Source organism: Rhinolophus ferrumequinum, chromosome 6 (genome assembly GCF_004115265.2).
Source record: "Rhinolophus ferrumequinum isolate MPI-CBG mRhiFer1 chromosome 6, mRhiFer1_v1.p, whole genome shotgun sequence".
NCBI classification, from domain to species: Eukaryota; Metazoa; Chordata; class Mammalia; order Chiroptera; family Rhinolophidae; genus Rhinolophus; species Rhinolophus ferrumequinum.
The window spans coordinates 41,412,678-41,432,610 of record NC_046289.1 but is presented as its reverse complement, the minus strand read 5'-3'; the positions used below and the strand labels follow the sequence as shown (position 1 = coordinate 41,432,610).

General features: G+C 40.5%; 1 protein-coding gene across 1 annotated transcript in view; it reads right to left on the bottom strand.

The window, feature by feature from the left end:
- PYGL (glycogen phosphorylase L) overlaps nt 1-19,933 on the bottom strand; it is a 47,224-nt gene that overhangs the window by 16,676 nt on the left and 10,615 nt on the right. The window contains exons 4-16 of the mRNA XM_033107510.1: nt 19,573-19,676; nt 13,285-13,416; nt 9,957-10,068; nt 9,436-9,518; nt 4,867-5,010; nt 4,562-4,654; nt 3,710-3,856; nt 3,209-3,372; nt 2,615-2,729; nt 1,970-2,071; nt 1,696-1,843; nt 1,518-1,576; nt 1,271-1,412 (exon numbers count right to left, since the gene is read on the bottom strand). Coding sequence (XP_032963401.1) covers nt 1,271-1,412; nt 1,518-1,576; nt 1,696-1,843; nt 1,970-2,071; nt 2,615-2,729; nt 3,209-3,372; nt 3,710-3,856; nt 4,562-4,654; nt 4,867-5,010; nt 9,436-9,518; nt 9,957-10,068; nt 13,285-13,416; nt 19,573-19,676 — 1,545 coding nt within the window. The remainder of the gene's footprint in view (nt 1-1,270; nt 1,413-1,517; nt 1,577-1,695; nt 1,844-1,969; nt 2,072-2,614; nt 2,730-3,208; nt 3,373-3,709; nt 3,857-4,561; nt 4,655-4,866; nt 5,011-9,435; nt 9,519-9,956; nt 10,069-13,284; nt 13,417-19,572; nt 19,677-19,933) is intronic.

Sequence of the window (19,933 nt, the reverse complement as noted above, 5' to 3'; positions counted from 1 at the left end):
GATCTCACTCTTCCCCTTGACTCAGGGAACCGTATCTGTCCCTTTCTGATGTGTTATCTTGGTGGTTACGCCACAGTGCTAAATAACTATATGCTTATACGACTCTCTCTTGGTCCATAAACTTTAAAGAGCATCTATTGATTCTCTGCTATAAAAGCTGACACTGCATTTCTCTTCTCCCCTTCCTTCCAATTTTTGTTTTGTTATCTTTGATTTTTATTTCTATTTTATAACTTTACAAAATATATTGAAACTTCTCTTTTTTGATCCTTAAAATTCAGAGTCTCTACTGATCCTTCTCTGCAATCTGAGGAAACGGGATTGTCTGCATTCCTTCCACTTTTCACCACCCTCTTTCCACTTTCACTGCAGGGAAATTAGCCACATACAACTTGACGTGTGTCTGGCGCTGGACCCCAAGCCTCTGACCTTTCAGCCTGATTTACACACAAATTATGCTGCCTGCATCATCCCATCCCATCCCTTTGACTACAAAGGTCAGGACTAATTCTCTGCTTCAGTTTGAGAGCTTATTTGTGGATTAGATATACTCATATCTTCATTTGCATCCAAAGGAATCTGACTCTTTTTTATTCATGCAGACAGTTCTTAAACAGTAACATCAGTGAATCCAAAAACACCTCAAAAAGAGAAAGGTCCTTTTTCACTTTGGGAAGGGTGAATACACAGTTGACATTTTCATGTGGATGGTGCTCTGTGAGCAGGGGATGCAAATGAGCAAAGGTGCCAGTGGTACAGAAAGGGATGTTTGTTGTCTGTCGCCACGTGGGAACTCCATGCTTGATCTCAGAGTGCCCACCTGAGGCATATCTAAGCCCTGTGCTCTGGCAGCCCGACATCTGCCCTCATTCCCTGCTGACACATGAACAAATGAGAGCTCTTCCTTCCACGAAGTGACCAGACGAATGTGTGGGAATTGGGGAATTGGTGTTCTATTGCCAACTGGGGCTAGGAACTGAAGACCTTTCCTTTCTTTTGTAGAGCACAGTTTGCACTTGACCAAAACCTCTCACTAGCTGGCAGGAAAATGTGCTTGCAAGTGTTATCTGTGATATTGGTTCTGGGGAGAGCAATCTCACTGTCAGCTGGGTCACTGTAAAAGCTTTTGGCTTAGGGGCGTATTCTGCCTAACAGTGACACCTACCCCAAGTGACTGACTCCCTGAGCTCAGCTGCCCCATTTTTCAGTATCATGTAATCTTTCCCTAGAATTTGGCCTGGCCCCACATGTTTTGTGATGAAAATACTACCTTTTTCAGCAAGAGACACTCTGTAGTTCTCCAAGAAGATGACTTTCAACTTGTTTCCAACCATGGGGTCGTTGTTCACCACATCTGCTACTGAAGTGATCAGCTTTATGATCATTTTGGCCATGTGATATCCTGGGGCAGCCTTGGGGAAGAATGTCCAACACAATGACGGAATGCAGGCATGATGAAATGGAGAAATGGTAAGGGATTAGAGCCCCCAAGTCCCTAGTGAAGAGACTCAACTTACTTTGCCGCCAATTATAACTGTTCTGGGCACAAATAACTTCTTAGGATCTTTCTTAATGCCTGTAAAAGATGGAGAAGTGGATGGAACAGAGACTGGCTGATGGCTGGGGTGGTGAGACCTGTGCCGAGAGTGCTGCTTCCACCTGCTGGGTGGCTTGGGGGCTACAGGGCCAACTCACGGTTGTACATCGTGACCACATGCAGGCAGTTCAAGAGCTGCCGCTTGTACTCATGGATCCTCTTCACCTGCACGTCAAACATGGACGATGGGTTGATCTTCACTTTGTATTCCTTCTCCAGGAACTGAGAAAACTTCAGCTTGTTCTCCTGTTGGGACAGTACACGGTGCCAGGGCCCTTTTGACTTAGAAGCATTGGGTGGTCTGTTTTAAAAACGGGAGCGTAACAGACTCAAAGCAAGTGCTGGGGGAAGAACCCACCAGGGAAGCCTCACCTGTTTCACATTGGAAATTTCTCGGAGAAAGATGTCATCACCCAGGAAGCTGTGTAACTTTGTCAGCTGGCTCAAGTCTTTCACGTAGTCTTCCCCGATTTTCTTTCAGTTTAAAGGAAGAGGAGACAAGTCAGGGGTGGCAATCAAGCCCAAGCGAGCAGTTTCTGTCACTTGGTGGCAATTGTTTGTAGTCACCTACAACACGATAGCTCACCTATCACACAGTGCCCTGAATGGTTTACTCACAGAAGAAGCTAGAAATACCGTGTGGGAAGAATACTTTGCTGGTATCTTAAACGTACTTTCAGTGGCATTAAATGTTAAAAACAGGAAAGCTACCTAAAGAGGGTGACAAAGAAGCCAGGTTCCACTAGTTGCTAATATGATCTTTGTTTTCCTCTTTTACTAAATAGGGTTACCATCTTCCATTGTGTGTCGTATGAATACTGTTAGCTATGACAAGGTACCTAATATTAAGAATTTCATGATAGCCAAAGAGAATTAAATCAGGCACTTGTGGGGCCGCACCAGTCACACACGGATGAGGCTGACCCTGCTGCAGACTGGATTTGCAAATCATAAGGGCACTCAGGTGCCTCTTGCCTTCCAGTCCGGCCTCCCTTCCTCTCAGCACTTCCCAGTTACCTCTGCTATTAACTCTGCAAGCCCCGGGTTGCAGAGAAGGAGCCAGCGCCTTGGAGTGATCCCATTGGTTTTGTTCTGAAACTTGTCTGGTTCTAGCTCACTGAAATCCTTGAACCTGGAAATAGAAGAGACATCACTGAATTTGGCCGAAACGGCAGGTGCCCAGCATACAGGACGAAGTTCAGAGTTACATTCAAGAAGCCAAGTGTAGGCTTAGAAAGATTAAATACAAGCGGAGGGAAGAGCTGACAGCAGCTACAGCTGTCATTCTAAATAGAAACGTTTTGCAATTCAAAATAGAAGAAAATTCCGAATCTAATCACCTCCATATGATTTCCTGGCACTGACATATATACCAGACTTTTCAGCAGAATAGTTTTTTCTAATTTTTATTTTTAGCTCCTAAGTCTAGAATTAGGATGGTTCAGAAGGAAGGGCTTTTTTTTCTCCCCCCCAAGGGTACTTTGTATAGAACAAAATACTATTAAACACTTTGAGGGGCCTTTCCTCCTCTCCAAAGCAACCCTGTATTTACCAGCACCACTGCATTAATGGAGCACCATGAGGCCCACCACCCTGGGAACGGAAGCTTACACTTGGGTCTTTACGATGTCTGAGTGGATTTTAGCCACACCATTCACAGCATGGGAGCCCACAATGCAAAGATGGGCCATGTTGATTCTTTTGCCTCCTTCCTCTTCTATCAGAGACATCCTTCTCAGACGGTCGACATCTTTAGGAAACAAGGCCGCAATTTTCTAGTCAAAGGAAGAGAAAGGCCTGACTGGTCACTTTCAAGCTTTACAGCAACACTGCGATAACACTGCTCACTTCCCAAGCAAAATCTTTGACGGAGCGAATATAAAACCTCACTCCCACAGGGAGGGGTTGGGTTAGCCTGAGGAGATGCCTTAGTATTTTAGTATTTTGAAAAAGTTGTCTTTACCAGAGTCCCACCCGACTTGGATTCATTTGATGTATCAATGGTTGAAAGTGGTTGGGCCTCACGTTTGGTAAGAGGGAACACCGTAGCCACCCTTAACATTTCAAGACCTCATTTGAAAAAGGGAGTATGAACCTCTCAAAATAACTTACATCTAAATGCTTCTGATTTATCTCATAAATGATTTGCAAATGTCGAGGAAGGAGCTTCTCCACCAGCTCTACAGGCCAGCGCTCCAAGGCTTCTGGGAGCACTGTGTGGTTGGTGTATGCGAAGGTCTTCCGGGTGATCTCCCACGCCTGAGGGAAAGGGGGGGTTTAGCTGCCTTCCTCTGCAAGACAGGCTGCCCTACAAGTGCACACCCCATGACACGGGGCCAGACATTTCCTCAACTCCCGCCTGTCTGCAACAGAATAATTCTGTCTGCTTGTATACAGTTAGACACCCCTCATTCCATCAGGTTCCTGAATGGTCCAGAGAGTGGGAACGTATTTTTCACAGAGAAGAAAAAGGCAGCTACTTGTAAAACTAACTGAGAAAACTTAAGACAGCCTACTGAGAAACCTTCTCTACTATCCTGTCTTTCATTTATTAAATAAAAAAATCTGAGGAATAAAAACTTAAGGAATATTGTGAGAAGGTACAAAGTATGTTTAAAATACTGACTTCCAAAGCAATGGACGCTTTCAATTAGCTGTATTCTGAGGTTAGAGAGCTTAATTTAGAATCCTTTTAGATACAAAAATGGTAGACACAATATAAGCCTTGAGACAGCTATTAAGCTGAGTCCCATCAGGAATGTGTTTATTTCTTAGTCTTACTCCCTGTAAAGCAGTAAAGACTGGAGAAATGTCAGCACCAGGGCAAAATTTACCTTTAACTGTTGGAAGTCAGCAACAGTAACTTATTTTAGAAAACCATAAAAGGAGTTTTTGGCACAATCTCTCCACCACAGATATATTGGTTAGTTAATTAAATGAAAAAAGAAGCCAAACTATCCAGACCTTGGACCAGGGCAATTTTTCAATATCCACAAAAACCCTCATCAGCTCAGGGATGGCGAGTGCAGGGTGAGTGTCATTCAGCTGGATGGCAACCTGTGTGGGGGAAAGACATCAACATGAAGGTGACTGGCGGCCCAGCTCTGGCTTCCTTGGCCTCACACCTGCTGGGTAAAGACCAACAAAATCTTCTACCCTCTATGCTGTACCCACTCAACTTTCTTAGCACTGAGATAGAGGAGTAAATCTGATAGGAAGTCCTCGTCCCCTCAGTGGTGCTCACCTGTGTTCACAGACTCAATACTTGCCTGATCTGGAAAGGCATCAAATGCAGTTCCCGCACCATCGGTGGAGCCAAACTTGGAGGCTTTGAAACGTCGGATGACATCTTGCAAGGTAGCTGCCACCACAAAGTACTCCTGCTTCAATCTTAGCTCCTTCCCTTCAAAAAACTTCAAACCAGAGAGACTGAGTGAGAGTGGCTCACAGCGTTGGGCAAGGCCAAACTCTGATTGGTGTCTCCTGCCCAGAGAATTTTAAGGCTAAAATCCACTGGGCATCTGAATGATGGCAGGTTGGATGCCAAGCATTAGCCTGAGCTCTTTTCTGAAACTCCACTTAAATGATAGTAAAGGGATTTTAAAAAGGCTTACTGATAAAGGATGAAGGGAGTGGGAGAGAACACAATAGCGACAACTGTTTAGAAGCTGAAAACCAGATGGATGAGTGATCATTGAGCCAGAAGACCCAGGAAAGCAGAATCCTGACCTGGTAGTGGAGAAGAGCCAAAAAACAACTCAACTTACACACTGAGGCCCCCAAAGGCTCCGGAAATGACAGCACTGGTGCCTTGGGAAATAGGAATAAAGATAGGGTAAAAGGTTCATCGAGAGCCTAAGAAGTGGTTTGGCCTTAGGCCTCATCCCAGTTCCCTCAGCTGAGCAATTTCCTTTCCCATCTGAAAAAGAAATCGGAGGTGTATTCTGTGGAGATGGTAGAACAAGGGTCTCTGAACTGCAGGGCAGCAGGTACAGTTGGATGTGGGGTACCATCCCATACTGAAAACGGGAAGAAGGGGGCTAAGTGAAAGTTTGAGTACTGAGTGTTAAGACTCTCAGTCTCCTCATCCCAACCAAATTTCAGAATACAGGCAGCCAACATTAATTCCACCAGGAAAGAAGCTGCAAGAGTCTTCTCTAGGGAATTTGACAAGCGCAAGAGGGAGACCTAAAGACACTGACATGAAGTGCTACCCCAGGACATGGCTCCACCAGATAATAGAGTGAAACCCAAGTATACAGACCCTACCTAACTATACAGAGCTACCCCAAAGCAAGTGGGTACTTCTCTCTTAAATTTTAATGCGCAGCTAAGGATAATTAGACATTTAAGAAAACCTTGTGAAAGACAGACAGAGATCAAAATAAACAAAAGCCAACTTAGAGGAAATAGAGATTAGAAAAAAAAATATTAGAAGAATACTATCAATATCCTCAGATGGATCAGAGAAGATACTGTGTTTAAGAAATAAGATTAAGATGCTTTAAGACAGTATCTAGAGAAAAAAGATTACTTGGAAATTAAAACATGATATCCAAATGAAAAACACAATAGAATGATTGGAAGAGAGAGCTGTAATCACCCAGAAAGTTGAGCAAGAAGACAAAAAAGATGATACATGTAAGAAAATAGGTAAGAAAACTAAAGGACTAGCTGAGGATGTTCAATAATTTTAGACCACTTCTTAGAGAACTATAGTTCTGTGTTCCCAGACTGAAAGGATACCCACGCCTGATAGGTGAAAGAAGACGCACCCCAAAGCATCCCCCACCAAAAAAAATTCAGTACACTTGGATGTAGGTGACTGAGGGAGGGAAACATGGAGAAAGAGAGGGTGAGGGGGAGTGTAGAGTGACAGAGGGAGACAACAAATTTTCAAAGAGGAAAAAAACGGGATTCAAACAAAAGATCAAGAATCAGAATTGAATTATACTTCTTAGCCACACTGAAAACTAGAAGACAACAACAAAAAATTCCGGGTGTACTGCATCTAGGCAAGCTATCGTGAGGGCAGAATAAAGACATTTTGCAAGGTCTCAAAATAACTGACCTTACATACATCCTTTCCCAGGAAAACCTTACAGCAGGTGCACTACCAAAACAAGGGAATAAATAAACAAATAAAAAGAAAGATATGGAATCCAGGAAACAAATGACCCCAGTAAGTAAATGAGCACACGGGTTCTCAGGATAATGGGGAAGAAGATCCAAGATGACAGTGGAGAAGCCAACCAGAAGAGATCCACAGGAGGCTTTTCAAAAAGACCGAATAACAGAATACCTAATGTGTCTGAATATACTGAGAGGAAATTTCTACAGCTGAGGTAGAGTGTAGGTAAAATTAGGGAAAAGCACTCAGAAACCCAAACAAACAAAACAATTATTGCCTCCAAGAAAAACAAAAACTTTTTAAGGATAGGAAAAACAATCATTATATAATGATACATACATGCACAGACCAGCAGCCTGAAGCATTTACATGGTCATAATAATTTAAACACTGATTAAGGAGCCAGTGAAAATTACGATGTAATCATGTTGAGAGAATTGGAATAGGAAGTAAGTGTTTGTGTGCTGGGGGTGGGAGTGTATGTGAGAGAGTGAGCTATATTCTCATCTTCAAAAGTGGAGAGTCAACAAACAACTGTAAAAGCAGGAAAACCAAGAAGTAACAATAGCATGCTATTAGAAATAAGGAGGGAAGAATCCAGAAAATCAATTAAAAGCAAGGGGATGTAGTTGCTTTTTGGAAGTGGGAACTGAGAGGCTTAGTTTTTATATAAGCCTCAGAGAACTGCTTTTCTCTTTAAACTATGTGCATATATAACTTTGACGAAAATTTAAAAACCAAATTAAAAATGAAAAGTCATTAATAGCAAACTGTCTGGATCAATGTCATCAATGGGAATTATAGGTGGAATCCAGAATTTTTTCACTTTCTTTTTGGTACTTAATATTTTTTCTAATGGCATGTATCATGGTAAAAATTATAACGAAATCATTATTCTATAAAAAGCACTATGAATCCATCCAAAATGAATTTAAACATTTACTGAGTTAGGGAATTTTTAATGTTCTAGAAATAAAACGATTAAACATAATCGCTGACCTCAGGAAGTTCAAACCAGTGGACAGATGTATAAATAAGGCTTAAGTAAAAATGTGATGATTTAAAAAAATGTTATATTTAAGTATTAGGTTGGTGCAAAAGTAATTGGTTTTTGCAATTATTTTTAACCTTTTAAACCGCAATAACTTTTGCACCAACCTAATACATACACAGTACTTTGGGAACCTGGGTACTCAGGTAATTCTTTATTTGAGCCCTGAAAGATGAGTATGAGTAAGCCAGATGAGCACAGAGGGCCAGAGTAGTCTGTGCAGGCAGAGGAAGCCTGGGCAAGGCATTCAGGTGAGAAAGCACAGGGCAGAGAGTCCTGCATGTTGGGACTGCATTGCCTGGGCCAGAACATGGAGGGTGCATCAGACAACTCACAGAACTTAGGGAGCACATCTAAACTTCTGTAGTTCTCTTATAGGTGACTGGAAGCATTTAAAGAGCTTTAAGCAAGAAAAAAAAATCTTACTAGCTGCAGAGGGAGGACAGTTGCAAAATTCTTGGCAGATAGACTAATGTCTGAATTAGGGCTACGGCCAAGTCGGGGAGAAGAAATGAATTTATTCTTGTAATTACAATACAAAAATGATTTATCAACTTGTACTTAACAAGCATGACCTTGAAAGCTATGTGTCACCCAATGAATTTGGTCAACTTTGTACCTCATGCTAACTTAGTGTACGCCATCAATAGCTGCAGATGATTATTTCCAAGTAAAGTTAGGCTGGGTCCTCATTGACGACAGAAGGATGAAGTGCAAGCCCCTTCCAGATAAACAATCCTGCAGGCCGGCTTTGGCTAGGCGGTGTGGCCCAGCCTTGGAAGGATTCTTACTTTAACTGACCATGAACTAGAACCACCTTTTGCTTTTGGGTTAGAGATTTCTCTGAAATGTGATGAAGTCACAATGTTTCTCCCAAAGGAAAAATAACATACACTTAGAGACTGTGGTTTAATACCAAATAGACATCTGGCCTTAAGGACCATTTATGTCCTAGTCCCCAAATCTTTGTTTTGTGCCACCTTTGTAGAGAAGAGTACAAAATTGGTTGCTTCTGAGATTAAAAAAAAAAAAAAAATCATTATAGCTTAAAGAAAATGACTGTTATCCATATAAAAGTTAGAGCTAAGTACATTTAAGCCAACTAAGAATCCACAGCTGTCATCTGAGATACAGTTCAAAGTGTTTTCTTTCTTTTTTTTAAAAAAACTAAGTTATTCTTAGTGTAAAATTAGGAATAATCACCTAAAGAGACGAGTAAGTGGCATAAGAAACAAGGGTTTACTACTGGGTCCTCTCCTAGGTTCATCACCCCACTTCGCCTGGGGGCAGAGGGACAGAAGACCTGTCATTGAGGGGAAGAAGCCAGGCAGGAAACCTCCAGGGATTCTGATGATGGATGAAAGGAAGTAGTGTTTCACCTCATCTTTTATATCCAGGTTTGTTTTGAAACACACACTGATCTTCCCAATTAGTCACTAATCAAGAGCAAAATATCAATTCTGATTTCATGAATTGCACAAATTTGTTTTCCTTACTTGGGTGAAAGGGGAAATGTAGACAATTCAGGAAGATATATAGAGATTAGTTTGCATTGAAGAAAGAAAATGAAAATGAAAGCTGTGCTTTATAGAGCTAAACAGGCACTTCTGAAATAAGCTGCTTGTTTCCACTGAGGAAGTCACCTTGGTCACTCACATTATCATTGGGATAGAGGACCCGGGAGATGTTCTCGGCAAGATTTCGGTCCAGCACAGCCTGGATGTAGTCTCCAACGTTAACTGAGGGGAATGTTAGAAAAATGAATAAACAGACAAGCCAGCCACTGTTAGTCATCCAAGTCCCTTGGTCTCACCTGATGCTTGCGGTGTGGCATGTGGGATTCCTAACATTCCTAAACATCCAAAAGGATTTCAACAAACCTTCACGCTGTGATTCACATGAGAGTCTAAGAAGGACAGTCTGAAGGATTGCTATAAAAATGTCCTGATATTTGCTCCATGAAAGGGCTGCTTAGTCACTGAAGATTCCAATCAGAAACTCAAGGCCTTTTGCTCAAGCTCAATGTGGTTCTAACTATTGATCAAAAAGCAACCATTTATTATGTCCTAGTCCCCACAAGTTCCTTGTGTTGTGCCAGCTTTGTGGAGTCCTAATTTGCTCCTGAGATCAGAAAGACAAAGCGCGCACATACAAACAAGAGCCCACGCTATACTCACAGTCTCGGAGGTTGAAGTCATTGGGTGCCCGAGCAGACCAGAGGCGCATGGTGTTGACGGTGTTATTCCTATACCCGGGGACTGGGGTGTCATACGGCAGGGCCAGGACCACCTGTGGGATTCAATTCAAGCCACTGCTCACTGTCTCCCACGTGTGATGACGTAGGTTGAACAATGGGCTGGGACCTAGCAACTGGCATCCTATTCCTGGCTCTATCACCAACTCAAATTGTGTGAGGTCTAAACCAAGACAAGGGTCCTAGGGCTGGAGGGGGTCTCAGGGGCCATTGTGGATCCTCCTTCCACTGGAACAAACTGGAAGGCTGGAACCATCCAGAACGACAGTCGGTCCTCTGTATCATTTCCATGTTGACTTCTCTTTGTGTCCCTTGCCTTGATCTGGGTGAGGAGCTTTCATGTTTCAGATCAAGCCACTGCTCTAAGAATAATAAAATATGATGTGCAAACAAAGTGACAAATGTGAATCTGGACTCATTAAAAAACTGTAATCAGGATAAGTGTAGTGTAGGTTATTCAATGATCTGATTTCAAATATGGTAAAAAAAATCAATGGAACAGGAAATTTATGAAGATAGAATATTACATATGATATTTAACATGCTAGTCTAGGCTTTTCAAAGTTGCATGATGAAAAGTTATTTTAGTGATCTGACAAATGAGTTGATGATAATTAGCCAAGATGAGTCTAAGAAGTGAGTTTTGGAAAATCTAGCTCAATCTTTGTGACAGTCATTGAAACAGAGAAGAACAGGAAGATGAACTATGTCTCACGTGAATTTAAAATTTATGTGGGAAAAGACTCATTTCTCTTCCCCGCCTCATCAGAATCAAGCTCCAAGGAGGGGGAATGACAGATTAATTGAATAGGAGGATAATAGAGATCCCTTAGTACAATCCACTCATTTTGGAATTGAGGAGAATGAGGCTAAGAAGTGACATGGCCAAGGTCACAGTCAGTGGTAGGGTTGAAATCTAAAAACTTAAACAATTAAATCTTTTTATTTGAGTCTGCTGAATTATGAAAGAATGAAGCATTATAACCTATATCAATCAATCACACACATTCAATCATGTTTTCATGGACGCCATGTCCTTGAAGTAATAAGTCACCCTTCTTTGACTATCTTTCACTAGGAAATAAAAGTCTCTGGAGATTTTTAAAGCAAGTTGTGATCAATCAGGAAGAGTTGTTTACAGAGTGGGTTGAGTTCGAGTTCAAACATGATTTGTCCTGCTGACCCTTGAAGAATAATTGAGGCAGCCATGGAAGTACATGGCTCGGATGTCCCTTTAAAGAACTTCAGGCAGAATTGTTACCTCTGAGCTTCGGCTGAGGCCATGCTTTCTCTGGGATGCTTCCATTGTGGTGCATGAGAGCTGGGACTCCTCTCATGAGCAATCTTTAATCTCAGGCTCCATGAGCCTGACTGCTTGCTCAAAGCTGCACAGCTGTCTGAGGCTCTTCCTGAGAATCCTCCTTCTTTCCCCTTGTCTCTTTACATGTGTCATACCTGCACTACAGTCTGAAAGACTTCCCACTTCTTCCTGATCCCTCTCCCCTTTATCTTGGCATTTCCCCAATGTATCACCTGCACTTCTAATTCTCTCTGGGGTCCGCTTCCCAGAGGACTGACCCATGAATGAAATGACTTGCTCCGTTTATTGGAAGCTACCCACAGCACACACATGCCACGTCTGACCTCATGCTCTCTGACCTCACCAGCTACAAATCTGGGGCTGATCAGTGACGGCTTGCATAAATCGATCAAGTTCTGCACTGCTTGGGTCACTCACCTTATATTACATCTGTCCCATAACCTTACCTTTGTGAGCACGGACAAACACACTCTCCCTAATTGAATTTCTGCATATATTATAAAAATATCCAGAGGTGCTTTTTAAATACAAGGTAGCTCAACAGTGGGACCTATAGCGCAAACAGAATGCTTCCAGGATCGATCGTGTAAAACTGCATACATTTAAAGAGATCAGAAGTCACTGGAAGTTTTAGACCCCAAATCTGTATCAAATACTTGCTAGTTTAATACCAAAAACATGTATGAATTCTTTGGACGTATTAACGATTGATTTGTTGGCAGCTCTCCTAATCCTGTTTGTAACCAACTGCAACTGAGACTGTCATCTGTTTAACCTAAATAAAGACGACTTGAAATCACAGTATTAGTTTATTCCCTATACCATTATACTATAATGATCTATTTTAGCTTCTAATCCACTGTTTCATATGTTGAATAAATTCATGTTTAGATAGGAAAACGTTTTTTTAGTCTTATTTTTCTAACCTGTGATGAGCTCTATATGGATTAGCAGAATAGACCATCAGTTTAAAAAGTCAGCTATAACATGGGTGTAGGTTCTTCTAAGACAAAATGAAGCATTTATTCATGGAAAATAACCCACAAACCAACTGAATTTAGCATTACAATACCGAATTTCACTCCCAATTGTGATATATAAGAACAACATTTAGTTGATCTTTACCATTTTTTTAAAGCTTTTAAAAGAATGACCAGTGATACATCTTTTCCAGCCTGAGGCTCTATTTATTAAACAAATATCTCAAGTGGAGCCTTTGATGATTGGACAGTGCACTGCAGTAGTTAATAGAGGTTATTTTTCAGGAAGTACATAGACAGCAAAGCACAAACCACTACTGGGGTGCTAAAAAACGACTTGCTCAAAGACAGGGTAACACCAAAGCTAGTAGCCAGAATAAGTACACTTGGATTGACTGACACCAGCATTATTTCTCTCGGAGTGATTTGGCGCAAAATAAGAGTACATTTTGCAATATTCTGCAATATTTTTCTTGACTTTGCAATGAATAGGAAACTTTGGTAATTCTTTGAATAAATACTTCATTTTTAAAATATTTACCCCTGAGAAGTTACAAGTAAATGTACATATGTAAATGTACATGTGGCAGAGGGGTGAGGAAGGACATTTAAATTTATTCAATCTTGGTATCAACAACTTCATAGAAAACTGGAGAGCTAGACATGCTGGGATTATAGAATTAGTTAATCTCTGGTAAAGCTGATTGTAAAATGACCCTGGTAAGTCACTGAGTTTGGGGAAGTCACTTCTCTCTCGGCCTCAGCTTCCTCATCTCCAAAATGAGTGGGTTGCACATTTAATAAGAGGAGTATCACATTTACTTATAAAAACATACTCTATTATTCAATACATAGCATACTATACTCGATATCATATACGCATTATACACTATGCTATGTACGCACTGCGCTGTACACGATGAAATGCTCGGTGGGAGAACCCTGAATACCTGGGTGTCGATCCACTTGGCCCCAGCCTCGCTATGCTCTACTCTTCCATAGAAGTGCACGGGCAGCATGAACTCGGGGCGGGCCTTCTCCCAGGGGTTTCCATGCCGGAGCCAATCATCTGCCTCTTCTACCTGCAAAAAGGATACGGCTTAGAATTTGTTTTTCAGGCAATGTGGACCTAGCTCTTTCATTATACTGAACTCAAAATATCTTTAATTGAATCAACTTGAGAGTACTGTTTTGGCAAGAAAGAGTGTTGGTTCTGTCAATCTCAATTCATCTTTGTTACTGTCTCACAGCCTAAATCTATAACACCGCTACTTGCTAATACAGCTCTCAATGTTGATTGTACACATGTATTATTGCATTTAATCCCCATTGCAATCCTATAGGAGGAATCTATGACTCTTATTTTTCAATTTTCCATTACAGTTGACATGCTATATTACATTAATTTCAGGTGTACAACACAGTGATTATAGACAAATAACTTAGGAAGTAATCATCCTGATAAGTCTAGTACCCATCTGACACCATACATAGTTATTACAATATTATTGACTATATTCCTTATGTTGTACTTTATATCCCTGTGACTGTTTTTATATGTTGATTCCCCTTTTACAGATAAGAAAATTTTAAGTTGTTCAAAGTTGCAGATAGTAAATGGTACATTTAAGATTTGACTTTAGGTTTATGTATTCTAGAGCCTGTGTCTTAACATCTGTGAACAGAATTGTCCAGCTTGAGTGAAAGAGAAGTCCTCCAGGGATGTTTGTAGTTCGGCACCTGGACCTGATGGGTCCTGACGGTGGTTTCAGTCAAGATTCTTGTGCCTACAATGCACAGAATCGATTAAGATATGCTACTCACAGAAAGCTCCCTTAATAAAGCTCATTTTATTATAGGTACAGAAGACTATTACATTTTGTTGCCTTTATTTAATTTAATCCTTATGTCATTTTGATCTTATAATAATGACTATTAATTATAGTTCATTTTAAAAATAACATACTAAGAGGTAAGGGATTTTTTTTTTTATATTGACAATTTCAATATTTTACATGCATTTATGATAATTATAACAAAACACTTCTTATAAAAATTTTAAAATCATAATTTGTATTTAGGGTATACTAAACATCAAATGAATTTTGGCTTCAATAGACAAACAAAAACAGCAAGAACAAAAAACACATTTGGGGGAATGCGTCTTTCATATAAAGATATTATTAATGAAATCTTTAAAATATTACATTTATCTTAAAAAAATGGAATTGTGTTCTCACAAGAAGGGAGGAGTAAGGTTTTTTAGTACAAAGTACCCTTGTCAGTGAGACTGGAATGTGGTTACTTTACCTCTTCGATTCCTTGCTCTCTCCTCTTAGAAAACTCAGCACTGGTTTAAGAAGATATTGCTGATGAATTAGGACATATTATGCTGGATGCCTCATGATCTCCTAAATATGAGTTCAACGCTTGCCCCAGGCACAGTTAGAGAGAAGCAAATACAGCTACTGGTTTTTTTTTTTTAGATATTAGACAAAATATTATCCTCAAAAGCCAGATAAGCAAATACATATTCATTTATTCAAACACTGATCATGACTCTGTATCAAGAAAGCAGGGTGATTACTTCCTAAGTTACTCATTAATATTGACTACAAACATAATGGTGAATGAAAGGGGACTCACAGCAACAACATCTTTAGGCAGAAGGTCTGGGAGTTAGGGAGCTGCTGGAGGCAGCAGGATGACTCGGAGGCAGGATGAAGCCTAGGGAAGGCTGGAGCTAGATTTGAACTAATCAGCAAATTGCATCTTGTTAAAATGCAGATTCTCAACAGTCGGTGGAGGGGTCTGAAATTTTGCATTTTTAACAAGTCCCCAGGGGCTACATGGCACAGCCAGGAGCTACATGGTGATACAAAATCAGTAATGCAGAATTTAGACTTCCACTATCCCAGTCATAAAGAGAACAACAAAAAATTATTAAAATTTAACAAGGAAACAACTGAATTTTATCAGCTGATAAGAAACTAAGTTAGAGTCCACTAGCATGTGTTAGTAACTAGAAACTCAACGACAAAATAAATGAGGATATCCACAAAGGATCAAAACACCTGACTTGTTTACAAAATACTCCATGCTGCACTTAGGCAAGGGCAAGTTTGGGGTTTTCAAACTCTGCGCAATGTGCACACAGCTTCCTGTAACAGGAAAGAACTGTAAGGCCCTTTTGCCTCATTTCAGCTCTCAGGACTATTGTAAAACACACTTGCAGGTATTACACGAAACAGGAAGATGAGGAGGCAGGAACAGTGTTCCTCTCAAAAATCATGTGCATAGGAGAACTGACAACCTATTTTCTGCTGAGAAATACAACTCAAGCAGCTTAAAATATTCCCAGAAGAGAGGACAGGCTCTCGGCTTCCCACGCATCTGCCCACGTCCAGCCTTCTAGGGAAATCAGAAGTTGCCCTCACTCTTTTGAGTGTGCACTGTTAAGTGACAAGGGACTAGTCTGCTGATGATTCTTAATGCCATCCAATGTTGGTCTGGTTTTTCCCTGCCAAATAATGGCTGATTTTAATTTCACCAGGTTAACGAGTTCTGTAGGACAACAGAACTCTGAGCTTGCTGTTCCTTATTTTTAGTCTCTTCCTGATTCAGCAAGGAATCAGTTAATAATTCCCTCAATTTTACAAAGCTTGTTTTTAAGGTAAATTGAAAAACAGACATTTCATAACCATAAGCTGGTCTGAGCAGATCAGAGGAGAAAGAGAAGTACCCCCCGCAACCCCTACTAAATCCACAGAAGCTGTAGGATGGTGATAAACTCCTGTACCTTGCTTTCTACCAATGAATCAACAAAGTGGGCTGTAAATTTCGATTTCCATGTACCAGTGATCCCTGAATGCTCTCACGTGCTGAGCCATATGAAGGCGGGGGCAGGAGGGAGAAGAGCTTTCACTTACAGCCAAGGGGCCGCTGGAGCTGAACATCCCGGATGAAAGAGAGCTGAGACGAAGCCAGCGGGCTCTGTGGAGGGAGGGGCAATGTGCCAGTCTGGGTGGGGGTGGCAGCCTGGACTTGGCATCTCCCTAGAGGAATTACTCGATGCAATCTGAGTTCCAGCCAGCAAGGAAGCAGAGGTCAGCTCAGGGGGCTCTGTCAGTGACTGAATTCTAAGAAATGCCTTTCCCCTCAATTGTGGGATACACAGGACATGAAGAACCAGTGAGCAAACACCAGGAGTAGACAAGAAACTTTGCTTTCTGATGGTACAAATAATTGAAACATTTTTCTGGGAACGCCAAGAATTCAACAATGGTAACTAGAAGATTGCGGGGTCATGGGAACCGTGCAGGACTGGTCGTAACAGGCTTGGCTCGGGTTCTAAGAGACAGAGGGTCCAGCAGACACTGGTTGGTTCTACTCCAAGACACCTACTGTGAGAACTTTGATGTGTGACAGTTAAAACTTTAATGTAAGCTGGTCGCAATTATCTTTTCCCCTGTTCCTCCCAGTGGCCAGTTATTTTCATAGAGGACTATTACTGATAAAGCTTTAATGATCCCCATTCGAGTTCAAGGTAAGTCAGGAATTTTAGCAACAAAATTATATTCCTTAGGGGGGTTCACAATGAACACACTATTACTGCAAATCTTCCTTGAAAATTAAAAGTCCATCACCCTTTACAAATCTTCCCAGCTTGTACAATTTTGATCAGCTTTCTCTGTATCTGCCCTTGTAAGAGCAAGGATGTATCTAATGTGGATGGGTGTGTGCCTATACCCTGAAGAGGCGTGCTGATTTCCTGGGAAATACTTTTTGTTGTTCATGGAAATGGTTTCTTTTTATGGTATGGTGTATTTTATGTTTGCTCTTTAAAATCCCATCCCAGTAAACAATGGATGTGGCAAATAAAATTATATGTGCTTCTTACTCAATTTCAAGCCATAATGAAAGAAGTGAGGATGGCTAATGAGGCTAGTTTTGGAGATTAACAAAAGTCACTTGGCCTCTTATTTTTTTTTAAAGAACACTGGATAATACGTACTTCCTGGGTCTGATAGGAGTGATATATACTTCCTTTGTATGATAGGAGAGAAAGGGATGGTTTCTTGGAATAAAATTCATTTTAAAAGTAGCAGAGGCAGTATGTGTGATTAATAGTGACCTTTCATAAAATTTGGGGGAAAATGCACTTGAAAACAATTTTTTCTGAGATTGATTTGCTGAGTTTCTTTTAAATCTTTCACACAACAGTAGTTAAAAGATGAGAAACAAAATCCTTAAACGTTCTGGGGTATAATGAGCACCACACAGGGTACTTCCAAAGCCTGAAAATGGATACCATGCATTGCTTGGTATCAGGTTGTGTCAAAATGCTGGTCATACTGAAAATGCCTGCTAAGCTAGGCTTCTTATCATGTAACTCTAGGTTATTTCATTGGGGAAGGGAACCAATTGTTCTGTTTTTATAGCTTTTTATGATTATAAAATACACACTTCTTATAGAATGGGACATGCAGAAGTATAAATAGAAGACAGTAAAACCTGTAATAACCTGTAATCTTACCTGCCAGAGATAATTACTGTTGAAGCTTGATGTAATTTTTTCCTAGCACTTTATCTTTTTGGCTGCCTTTGGAAAGTTGAGTTTATACCATTCATATGATTCTAACTTCCTTTTTTTCAATGAACAATTTCTCATTTCATTAAATCAAAAATATAATATTAATGGCTGGCTACATTAATATTTTATTATACAATGACACAATTTATTAAATTATCCTCCTTTTCTTAGGCAAAAATTAACATTTTATTGAGTGTCTATTTGTGTGTTGGATATTTTACATATTTTCATAATAATTTTGTGAAGCTATTAGGTTGGTACAAAAATAACTACAGTTTAAAGGGTTAAAAACTGCAAAAACCGCCATTACTTTTGCACCAACCTAATGCCAGTAGTTAGTATCTCCATTTTGCAGATGAGAAAAATGAGGCTCAGAGAAGTTAGGTGAGGCAATACACCTTGTAATGAGCTGCAATTAGGCCTCAAATCAGAAATTAAATATCAAATTAGGGCCCAAATGTTTTTTTTCTACACAATGCTGCCTCCTGATTTATTTAGTAGTAGCCAAAGATACACTGGTCCTTAGCAAAATCTAGAAGTTTATCTTTCAATACGTTCTCAATATTCTCCTTCTGAGACTTCTTCCTTGGTATATTCTCTCATCATACCAAATCTCTTAGTTCCTTCCTTCCTTGACCCAAAGAGTGTCCAAATACCACGGGAGGGGAAAGAAGACGGTGGCGATCCCAAGCTTGTCCTTCCTCTCCACTGGGATGAGCTCCAGCCTAGGGCCTCCCATCCAAACTCTCGAGCATGCTGCCCCTGGACTGACTCTTGGAAGTGTGGGAGGGGCTTAGAGAACTCAGGCTTTTTGGAAAACTAATCCAGTATCTTTTTGTCAATGCTGTATGTGGGACAAAGGTAGAGAGAAAGCCCAAATCACACTGAGAATCAGGGAAACCTCTTCATACTACGGCTAACTGTAGACTCAGAGCTCCCAAAGGTAACAGAAACATATGCCTAAGAATCTGGTTTGGTCATACAAAAGTAAAACAAGAGCCATTTGTATGGATTGAGTACAATTTGTGCAAATCTAGAGAACTATAATAATACATATTAAATACGTGACAGATTTATTTGATATAATAGCAAATAAGATTGCCGCTTTCATCTTAATAAAAAATTAGAACACTGAGGTCACATATCTGTGACCCTGGAAATCTGGGGACAATCCCATGTTTGTCAGCAGTGTGATAAGAGGTAACTCCACTTCTTAAGAACTCAGTTTTCTCACCTATAAAATGGCAACATGATTCCTACCATGAAGGGTTACTGGGAGAGATCACCAGTCAGAAAATGCGCTCCTCCGCTTTGCATGCTGCAGAGAACGAACGTCACACATTGCAAGTGGTCCACATTCAGACAGTCAGTGATAAATATTGCCAGAGCCCCCTGTGAGTCAGGCACTGCATAAGATGCTATGGATCTGGTGGTGAATGATACTGGCAGGTTCTCTGCTCTTAGGAACTTACATCCCAGAGGGAGAAGATTGAAAGTATTCACTGAGATCAACCAAATGCAAGATAAATTAGTGGAGCCCTATGCTAAATGTAAATCATCCAGAACACTGTAAATTGTAAAACATACAGAACACTATAAATGAGAAGTATTTTAACGACAGAACCGAAAAAGATGGCTCACATACCTGCCACCCATCTCGGATCTTCTGATTGAAGATTCCATATTCGTATCGGATGCCATATCCATAGGCTGCGAGTCCCAGGGTTGCCATGGAATCCAAGAAGCAGGCTAAATTCATCAAAACACAGGCAAAAGGCAGAGATATCAAGGTTAGTCAAAATTTCAAATCTTTCTTTAAAAAAAAACACATGGCAGTCACAAAACATACTTCTACGAGGAACCACATTTGTATTTTAAAGCACAGAGACTGCTGCATAGTAGGTATTAATTTTTTTAAATAACATTTTTAAACTATAAAATGAATACTATAGAAAAGTTAGAAAACATAAAAATGTATAAAGCAGAAAACAGACATCACTTATTAT